The sequence below is a fragment of the Orbicella faveolata genome, unplaced genomic scaffold (assembly GCF_042242905.1).
Source record: "Orbicella faveolata isolate gen_17 unplaced genomic scaffold, um_ofav_v1 contig_12, whole genome shotgun sequence".
NCBI classification, from domain to species: Eukaryota; Metazoa; Cnidaria; class Anthozoa; order Scleractinia; family Merulinidae; genus Orbicella; species Orbicella faveolata.
In genome coordinates this window covers 1,004,526-1,015,000 of record NW_028301539.1, presented here as the reverse complement: position 1 = coordinate 1,015,000, position 10,475 = coordinate 1,004,526, and the positions used below count along the sequence as shown (strand labels likewise).

General features: G+C 41.4%; 1 protein-coding gene across 1 annotated transcript in view; it reads right to left on the bottom strand.

The window, feature by feature from the left end:
• LOC149116045 (uncharacterized) overlaps nucleotides 1-9,764 on the bottom strand; it is a 15,836-nt gene extending 6,072 nt beyond the window's left edge. The window contains exons 1-6 of the mRNA XM_089283515.1: nucleotides 9,683-9,764; nucleotides 9,395-9,445; nucleotides 4,558-7,556; nucleotides 3,812-4,066; nucleotides 1,037-3,385; nucleotides 143-270 (exon numbers count right to left, since the gene is read on the bottom strand). Coding sequence (XP_089139641.1) covers nucleotides 143-270; nucleotides 1,037-3,385; nucleotides 3,812-4,066; nucleotides 4,558-7,556; nucleotides 9,395-9,407 — 5,744 coding nt within the window. The 5' untranslated portion in view covers nucleotides 9,408-9,445; nucleotides 9,683-9,764. The remainder of the gene's footprint in view (nucleotides 1-142; nucleotides 271-1,036; nucleotides 3,386-3,811; nucleotides 4,067-4,557; nucleotides 7,557-9,394; nucleotides 9,446-9,682) is intronic.
• Between the last annotated feature and the right edge of the window lie 711 nt (nucleotides 9,765-10,475).

Below are 10,475 nucleotides of genomic sequence, written 5' to 3'. Positions count from 1 at the left end.
CCTTCTTGTAGCTCAGTGGTTAGAACGCCCAACCAGAAACTGGAGATCATGAGTCTGAATCCTTTGGTGAACTCAGATTTTTTCTTTGTCCTATGCTCGTGACAAATGAACATTTTATCTTTATCAATACGTGTCTACTTACCGACAAATGCCACATTTCGTGCAGTGGTAGGGATGTTTATCTTCACCAGTGAAGTGTTTACAGATTGAGCAAAAGTATGCCGACATCTTCGTGTTACATCTGGCACAAGTCTGAGCGTCTCGGTTGATCTTTATTCAAATATTTGAGAGAATAATTCATATTGTTAAACACACCAAGCGCATAAACGACACTACGGCTTCAATGTTAAGTAATGTCAAGTATTTCTTGCACAATTTCTTCCTTACTCCGGGTATTATAATCGTTATGAAGTCAAGAGTAGGTATAGGGTGAGAGGAAGCATTTCGATTGAGAAATCCATGTTTAAACAGATAATGCCAAATTTAAAGAGAAATCCAAACTTAGTCCTTTGTTAAAGCTGTCCCTCTCCTACTCTCTCTCCTGTCCCTTCTCCCCCTCCTCGTCCAGAGGAGACGAGATCTATTCTTGCCAAGGTTCAGATTTTCGACTTTGCCCACGTGATTATCATTTCAGCCCTAGCTATTGTAGTCAGAGAAAATGGTTTCTTCAGCTTCAAGAAATCAATTAGTTCATAAGCTACAAATCGATGTACCTACAACTCCAAGTCATGTAATAATTAAATTAATTTAATTTCCTGGAAACTTGCTTTGGAAATTTGAGTAGCAGTACCGAGAGCTGTAACATTGGAAAATAGATATAACCAGAACCTTTGTTTGCAATTCTCAAAGTCTTTACCTTTTACGCAAAACATATTTCACACATAGCATGAATCAGTCTTACGCAAAACTTGAAATGCACATGCGATAAACAGTGTCGAAGAATCGGATACTTTTCATGAAAGGAACAACAGTTACATTTCCGCATGACAGTTAACGTTTCAGAAAGTAATGATAAGATAACTAAGCTTTTACATACCGCTTGCTGGTGTCTACAAACCGAACATTCGATATAAAACGCCTCTTTTGCCTTGCAGTTGTCATTTTGGCACTGGTCTGAGTTGTTATGACAACGATGACACGGATAGAACTTCCCACAGCAGGAGAACTTGACACGACACAGCCGCTGATAATGTTCACATAGCCACTGTGGATTGTCCGGGAGAGCTGCACGCTCCGAAGGAGCCCCTTCTTCGCTACCTGTCGAAGTGCCTTCTCCATTGTCATCTCTTTGCATTGATTCTCTGGTCTCTGTTTCTCTTCTTTCCTGTTCCTGCAGTTCTCTCCTGGCCCGCTCTTCTCTTTGTCTTTGTTCTCTTTCTTTCCTCACTTTTTCTTTTTCTTCTCTTTCTTTCAGAACTCTTTCCACCAGTGAGCAAGCTTCGGCTACGCGTCGCTCTAGTGCAGCCAAAGATTCGTCATCTGAGATGAGCGAGTTACCGTTACGCAAAACTGGGTGCATTGTTGAGCTTTCGTCATTAGTAAACACTGTTGCTGGGGCCGTTTCTCTGTCAACTCGTTCTGGTTCCCGTTGTTTCCTTTTAGATCCTTCCGATGTTGTGGTGGATTCTGCTTGTGAGCGGATCACATTTTCAATGGTTGACGTCGGATTAACTGAAAATCCAGAATGTCCAATGTCCGTTTGGTTGATGACGTTATTTGGCAAGCCTAACCCAGTATTTTCTGGTCTTGTCGTTGCTACCACTTGCGACGTAGAAGACCGTGTTTGAGCAAACAAAGTATTACTAGCTGTGGAAACAGCTTGCGGTGCCGTTGTCTGGAAACCACCATTTGAAAGGTCGTCATCCAATAGACCATGATATTTAGATTCACCGCAAGGAGGAGAAGGCAACGGTGGTGGTGGTGGGAGGTTCCGGATTGAAACGTTGGAATTACTTGGGTAAATGCCAGAACAAGGGCTCCACCCAGAATATGCAGGTTCGTTGTCGAAGTTATATGTTTGAGGTTGCTGTTCATTACCATTCGTGAGAGCGAGAGATCTTGCCATGGCAGGATCAGTTCCTAATATTGGAGGAAGCACTTGTGCCCCTGTATAACACTCTGTACTCTCAGGAAGAAGCAATGGAGGTGGACATGTAGATCGACTATGGTAGCATCGGTCAGGATAACAGCCAAATCTTTGGTACCTTGAAAGGATATCTGCAGGCCTGTCTTCAGTGTTTTCCTCAGACCACGTGTCACTGGTCATCGACATACTGGTATCATCTGTATGACGTGCAAGGAAAAACGGACGTATGCCAGAGAAATCTGATTCTCCCACTCTTTCCGATAAAATTGCTTTGTCAACTCTCATTGTGTTTGATGGGATATCAGAATCTAGTTGCCCTTTTTCCTTAAGCTTTGCACCTTTGTGGCTACTTGCGTCATCACGTTTCAGTGTATCTCTTCGGTCCCAGGTCTTAGATGATTGATCTTTTCGCCCACCTTTTAATCCCCCACATCTTCTCACGCCAATGCAATGATTTTCAAGCGGTCCTTTGTAGCTGCGGTTGATCTCGTGGGCTGTTCTCAATGAAGTGGCAGAAGCAAAAGATGTCTTTGTATTTCTTTCAATTTCCCTAATGGTGTTTCCTGCAACAATCCGATTCGCTGCGTAATCTGGATGTTTTGGTGAGCCGTCCGCGACAACTTCCCCTCCTTGAAAAGGTGATTTGGTGTATGCCGACGAGGAAGGATTATCTTGCAATTGTAATGGAACTTTGGTCGGACCCTCGTGACAGCTAATGTCAGTGACATTATGTGGAAGCTCGTTCTTGTCTACCACCACCATTTCATGATTGAAAGTGCTGTCTACGACGTCATCTGCAACATTACTTTGCCGATCACATGTAAGGCTAGGTCTGACAAGATGTTGTTCACTGGCATGCAGTTCTACACATGGCTGGGGTCGGACGGAGTTCGTAGTCAATGGTGTGGCAAGCAGGAAACCATTATCATTCCATGTACTTCTTTCTTCGAGGCTTCTTTGTCTTCTAGCAGAATTACTGTCACCATAATTGATCTCCGCGAGTCCGAGATGGGCCAATGTTTTATCGTCAGATTCTTCGTCTTCGCACCTTTCCAGTTTTGAATCACCCTGCTTTCTCGGGACGTACAGTGACCACTTCAACTCCTCTTCGGAACATGAGTTGCTAGGTAGGCATTCGTCTGGCAAAGTATCGCCCTTCACCAGGTTCCCGTATCGATCATGGTCATGGTCAGTGTTGTTGTTGTCTTCCGTCGTAGTTCTTTCAGCTGTGAAGATGTACTTCTCTTGAATGACAGCATCCTGATTTTCGGAATTCATCTGCCTTGAAGGCATTTCAACCTGAAAACAGTATAAACGTGACTGGCCCGCCAGTTTTCACTTGAACCCTTTATTTTATGAAATATGTGTGACTGGATTTATGGAAACGGTGTTAACTGAAACCTCGTTCTTTGCACTAACTGAGCTGCAGGTATTGCTAATATAACTCTTACATGTCTGAAAATCACTTCAGTTCACGGGCAAAAGGAGAAGAGTATAAAAGGAAGGTAGGAGAGTAGAGGGAAAAAACGACATTCCTTTAACTTTTTATATCGGCTTCTCTGGAGACACGAAAAACTTAGTTATGGCGAAGAGGGTGAAATTTTCATTGACACTGTTTTCATAAATCCAGAAATATACGAACATATTTTCAACATAAGAGTTTCCGAGATGAAGGAGAAACAAGATTCAGAAACCAAATACATTTTCTGTAGAAATTGCACTCACGCTGTCTGTTGCGTCAACCACCAAGCTTCCAGTGGAGTTTTCATTTTGATCCCATGAATCACTTTTATCAGTTTGCGTTCCAAGGTCAACAGTAAGAGGGAGGCTCAAAGAATCCGTTTGTGTGCATGATTCTGACAACATGTTTTCTTCATCAGGTAAGGTGAGACAGGAAGTCGTGTTCTGCGATTCCATCCTCGGGGAAGAGACTAAGTGTGAAAGTTTGTCCTTACCCTCTGATGGTAGCGTCTTGTTTCCCTAAAACGAGAGCAAGCAGCAGGGACGAACAATCCTCTACTTATCTTTTTACAATAACTTAACTGGACTGTTCGATGTTTTGGCAACAAATAAGGTAGATCATCCAAAATTGAATCCCGAAGGTAAATACTCTCCTATGTATAAGGGCTTGTGAAAAACCACCGTTGTAAATAAACGTGATATATATATATGGATTATCCAAGTGTTTTATAGCAAGGGTTTTAGGTGAATGTCTTCATGTCAGTAACTAAGATTTTGGAAACTGTACACCCTGTACATCGAAATTAACAATACTTAATACTTAATACTTACCGACCGGTCTTGTAGTTAACAGAAGCGCCCACCTATAATTCCTCGCTGTCCAGGTCAACCAAAACTATTAGCTTTGGAAATTCGCAATTTAGATAGTAACGTAAAATATTTTTTTCGTCACTGCTCTACGGGAAAGTAATAAAATGAGTTCCATGAAGAACACGACACACAACACTTACTGTCAATACCATTTCATTCACGTTCCCAGGAAGTAGCGATGCGGCGCACGAGGTTTTCTCTATTCGCTCTTCAAAGAGAATGCCAAAACTGCCGGCACATCTTTCCATTTCTTCAGCAAAGAACATTTTGATCAAAGGACAGCGGCAGGATGACGTTTCTTCAGGGCAAATTTTACGCTTAGCTAGGCTTTGTGTCGACTTAAAAAGCTGGGTCCTGATTTTGATGGAGTTCTCGTCACACCACATTACGATCTGCCCCGTCGATGGACGTTTTATGATTAACACGAGATGGTCATCAACGATCTCCACATCCGTTATCTCACCCAGCTTTTCCAAATCGGTCAACACTTTCTTCAAAAGCTGGCCGAATAAAAATTTGCTGGTAGGTCTGTCCGGAAAAGTGAATGCTATAGTTCCTTCGCATGTCTTCTCAGAAGCAATGATAACCAGAGGTTGCGTTTTTGATTTAGCAACCTCGTCAGCTGCTAACAAGATGAGTGGTGAAAGAGAAAAGTCACCGACGAGAGACGAATTTTCAGTTTCTAAAGAATTTAAATGCTCCAACTCTAAGAAATATTGTGTTGCAATTTCTTGATTCTGATTTTTAAGCAGCAGCTTAGGTAGAGTGTCTTGTGCGGACCTCTTACTCCAAGCATTTACTTGCATTAGTTTAGCGGTATCAACTCCGTATGATATTGGGCATTCCACGAGAAATCTGCAAAACTGTTCGAATCGACTCCCGTCTCTTTTAATTGCCAAAGTCTGGATAATGTTCCCCGGTTCTCTTTCTTGAGGGGTCAATTCCGAGTTGTTCAGTAATGTTTGGTCCTTCAGATTTTGACACGCAGCAGGTGTCCATAGCTCGTGAGGGATTTCATTTTTGTCAGTCGTACCAAGTGGTGTTGAAAAGATCATGTCGTATACTGCAAATCTTCCAAGACAACCAATGGTTGAACTAAAGAAGGCAAACTTCAACTCCTCCACGAGTACAATGTGAGTCATTCCCTGTGAATAGTTGTCTTGGAGTTTAGAAAACAATCCGTGTATGACATCAATCATGTCGAACATTTCCATCTCTACGAACGACCGAAGAAAAAGTGCGAGAGAAACTTTCAAGTTCACATCTTCTTGAAAAAACAGAGCTTTCTTTTCTGGTCCATCCTGTTGCTTACCTCTTCCTTCGATGTAGTTTTTTAGCACTTTGAATTCGTTTCTCAGCAGTTGTTCTCTCGGAACACTTTGGGCTTTCGTGGCTTTAAGGTGGCACAGGACAAAAATTGCTTGCACTAAGATGGCATCCGAACAATCTGAGTAGTTGTGAAACATATTCGTATATGTACACGACAGAAGCAGAAGAACAGTACTTTGAGCCACCATTCCAAGGTTAAATAAGCATAAGCCAGCCTTTAGAAAGTTAAAGCTTAACTTTGCGCACATCTCTTCCAGATAAGCCGGGGAGGTTGGAAAATTAGCACAATTGTGAATCTCAGAGGGAGATACGGTGCTGTCTTCAAGATCACTTGGTTGGTATTGAAAGAGAACACTGGCGATTTCGAAACCAAACTCGGAAGTAAGGCTTTCTAGTTTGAGGTCCTCTTCAGAAACGGTTTCAGGAATTGATATTTTCTTGCGATCAAACTTTGACATGAACGTACCCTTCAGTTGATTCACAAGTGAAACTTGGCAAATCTCTTCTACATTTTCGAGAACTCTCTGACAGTGCAGCAAAGATTTCTCTTGGAATCCCTCGCGAGATTCTAACCGCGCAAGACTTACATTACATTTCAGAACATCGGGGTGAACAGCTCCAAAAGTTCTTGTGAAAATCTCTAGTGCATCTGTAAGACATCGCCTCGATTGCTCAACTTTTTCCATGTTCGATAAAACAAGCCCCTGCTTCAGCAGAATAATAGCAACGGTTGGATGACTTGCGCCACATCTTTCGCGACAAAGCTTTACAAGATACACCAAAAATTTGCATGCCAAATCTTGATTACCTTGATGTACACAAATATCTACTAGGGTCTCTGCAGCTGTAATGAAAAAATCCACAGGGAAGTTTGCTTTCACATCAAGAAGTTCTATCAGTTCAGCCAACGTCAAAGTCTTGGTGTCAATGATTGCTGAAGCCTTTGACGAGTTTCCCAGCAAAAGGTAAACTAGGCAAATTTTCAACGAAATACATTTTGTCAGTTCCTCCGTTTGATTTAATTCTGATTCACAGAAAGATTTCAACATCTCAAACTCCTTCAAAGCTTTTCTAAGATTTCGGTTCTCTAAGGAGGTACACGCTTCATTAAATTCTACAACGGCAATTAGGCTTGCAGGTAAGGGAGCTTGACGTAGCATCGGAAAGAGCTCACTTCGAACTTGGTGATCAGCTATGTGGTCCCTTTGAGCCTGATGTACCAGTCTTAAGTTGCTACAGACAGTTACAATATTCTCTTCAACTACGTGGCCATTGGTCAAGTTCTTCAGTAAATTAAATTTTTTGAGAGCAGTTTCAAGATTTTCTTTTGCGTTTTGGAAAAATCCTTTGCAAATATACACACAGCCTAAATTATTATAAGCAACACCCGAGCTAACATTCAATGCCTCCTCATCGGCACCGTCTATGTGGCTAACGGACTGCTCCAAAGCATCAGCAGAAACGTCAGGACTACACATGTTGAGAGCCAGCGCAGCACAAGCGTTGAGAGATCGGACGAATAAGTTTTCAGAGCGCGGTTGTGCCAACAGAATGGTTCCATTTTTGGAATTCCACGGGGAATTGATTATGTATGTTCGCTCTACACTGTTTATGATTTGTTTCTCCTCTAAACTGGGGAAAGAAAAGTCATTTGGCGTCGACTCTTGGAGGTGCTTGTAGGTGTTTTGCAGTGACTTTTCTGCCTCCGCAGAATTTCCAAGTTGAAGCTCACTCTGTAATTTTCCAATGCATCTGATAACTAGACAACATTTGTTTTCGTATTCTGGGTAGGAAGTCGGTTCTAGTGTTTCTACGATAGGGAAAACAAGTGGTTACATGTATGTTGCAGGTTGAAATGGAAAAAAATAATCAACTGTAGGAACATCAATCAACTGTAGTTTGAACAACAGCTTTTAAGTTAGTCCCACATATGAAAAGAATCAGGGGGCATATCTAACTATTGTCTGAAATGAGATAATAAAGACAGGGACGATTGTTAACAATTTCATTAAATCATGCGCGCATGTGCATGTCAAGACATTTCTCCTTTACTTTACCCTTAGCGATTGTATACGTTCGCCTTGCTTTTACCTTACTAAACCAAAACTTGATTCATTTGTTAACTAGAAACACTACAAGTGCTTAGTATGCGAATCTGAAATAAATATGCAGGTACTTGACCTTGGTCTGTAGATGGTTATCGGGATCGCCGAATTCTTTTGTAGCCGCGTAACACAATGTCGCGCCATGTCTCCCGGAGATTGAAAAGCTTATTTATTTTTTCAAGCCTTCCACAGGAAATTAATTTCACACTTGCGCCAATTTTGTTTGCATAAAAAATACATCTGTCAACACGTAGCGTAAAATAAGTACGACCCCATTTTCAAAAACTTGCCAAATTTTTGCGGATTGCCAAAATTTCTTCCAAATTTTGGCAAAGCAAACAATTTTGTCTTTTTTTTAACCATTCAAATGTCATACTTGTTTTTAGAACATGTCTGAATAAAATTACGGCTTGAAAATAACTTTGACGGCTAGTCCAGTTTGGCGCGTGTAATGGCGGGACAAAATCATTTTTTACCTGGTCTATCTGACGCTTTTCACAGTTATTTCAATGCAAACGAGGAATATGAGCGGCGTTCTTATTCAAATTCTTATGACTTGTACCCTGGATCCGGTTACTGGCATCAGTTAGAAGAGATGGCTTCAGCGAGACAATCTTCTTCGATCGCAAGTGGCGCAAGTAACAACACAAACGCAAGGCGAGCAAATCTACTCGTCCAAGTATGGGCCGAAAATCCCCAGCTGCTGTAGAGCGGAGAGTCAAGAACATGCAGCGTGGAGCTTGAAAAATCTGCGAAGAGTTAAACTCTCGCATGGAATCTAAAAAAATACTTAATGGAGAAATATAGATCTTGTGACGTATATTTCAATCGGTAACGTTTTGGTTCCAACATGTTGGTCTAATGCGACCACTGCCAAAATTTGGAACTTGCGAAATTTTTGCCAAGTTTTTTCCTCGCTAAAAATTGGAAATACTTGAATTCGCTCTAGTGCAACCCGGCCCTTAGTATAGCATAGCCACCTTGATAAATCGCTGGGTAAACGTTTTCTAGATTGATTATAAAATCGAAAACCTGAGCTTCCCTTTTTTCCAGACATGTATTTGGGCCTCTGTACGATATCGCTGTGAACCCACAAAATGGCAGATTCTGAGGCATGCACTAACGCAACACAACCGCGTAGAGCCAAGAAAAAACGCATAATTGTCGTCTGAAGCAGAGTAGATGTGTTTTAGATAGCTCTTGAAAACATGTCGCTGCGAACGCGAGGATGAACGCCTTACGAGACTTCCAACAGTCTTAAAAAAACTGTCTGAAAAGCCATGCGCGTAAACTGTACATTATTTTGTCACCCGCGGTATGGGTTACCAAAGGATCTTTAGCTAAGTTCAGCCTTAGCGGGATATATATAAAAGAAAACAGACACTGGCTGCTTCAAGGCTAGCCTGCGAGAGCATTCGCTTTTTTCGCTGAAACAAGAGCCCAAAAACTATTTTCGTCAAAGTATACTGAACAATATATTAATTACAATCACAACAACCAAGAAATTATGCAACAACCCATGGCATTTTTAGATTTAGTTTACCTGTTTTGATCATTTTCGCTTACATCATCAACAACGTGCAATTTCCTGTAACTGAAGATCATAAAATAGCAAGGTTATACGGGAATCACGTTGTCAAATTACAACAGTGATAGCAGTAAATGTATTGATGCTTTAAACGAAATAGGCGCCCATTCCGTTGATCGCAAGATCGTAAATTCTCTTCATCGCCATACATTTGATACTGGACACTTTTAGTTTCAATATTGTTTCAAAACAGCGCAAAATGTACACCATTAGGTAGAACAAAACATTGAGAGCTATATTTACCAGCGAGACTGATTGTAGGTTGGTGCAACAAGCAGTCGAAGGCTGGCAAGCTTCTGTGTAAAGCATGAGCCTAAGTTGGCGCTTAAATTTCAAATTCGTTTTGCAGTGTCAATAGAGCATATAATGAGCATGGGGGGGGGGGGGGGGGGAAAGAGGCGAGGGACAACTAAAAATATGCCGTTACGAGTCTCGTGATCAGCTTTCACATTTAATAATTTGGCATCCTCTTCTTCATTTTTTGTCACTGATTGTCCACGCATTTCGGTTTAATGCTCTCCAAATCTCACGGCATTTGCGTTTTCACCTTCCGCAATGGCGGCAAAGTATATCATCTTGTATTGCATTCGTACTTCTATTACTTAGAGCTGTCAGTCTTGGTCCTGCGCAAATGCCTCAGACTGCATAGACTGCGTGTTAACTCGTACAGAAAGAATATCGCATCGTCAAGTGATATATCTTTTGGCAATAAACCAACTCCGTCAAGTCGGCCGAGCACTACTTTGAACTCATTTAAAGTTTAGTGCACCAATAAAGTTGAGAAGTCTCATGAGATGGGCGGAAATAGCACCGGAAGTTAATACTTTTATTGCCGGACTTGCAGTTTCGCTTTTACTAAATTGCAAAGAAGCTGTGGCTCTTTTACCATTTACCGATAGTGGATTATGTACTATTTAAACTTATTACATTGCTAGCCTGAAATTTCTTGAATATCCCGGTTAAAACAGGTTTACTGCAAATAGATTCCAACTTCGAGAACCTTCAAACAAATCTGATCTTCTGGGACTTTGCATAT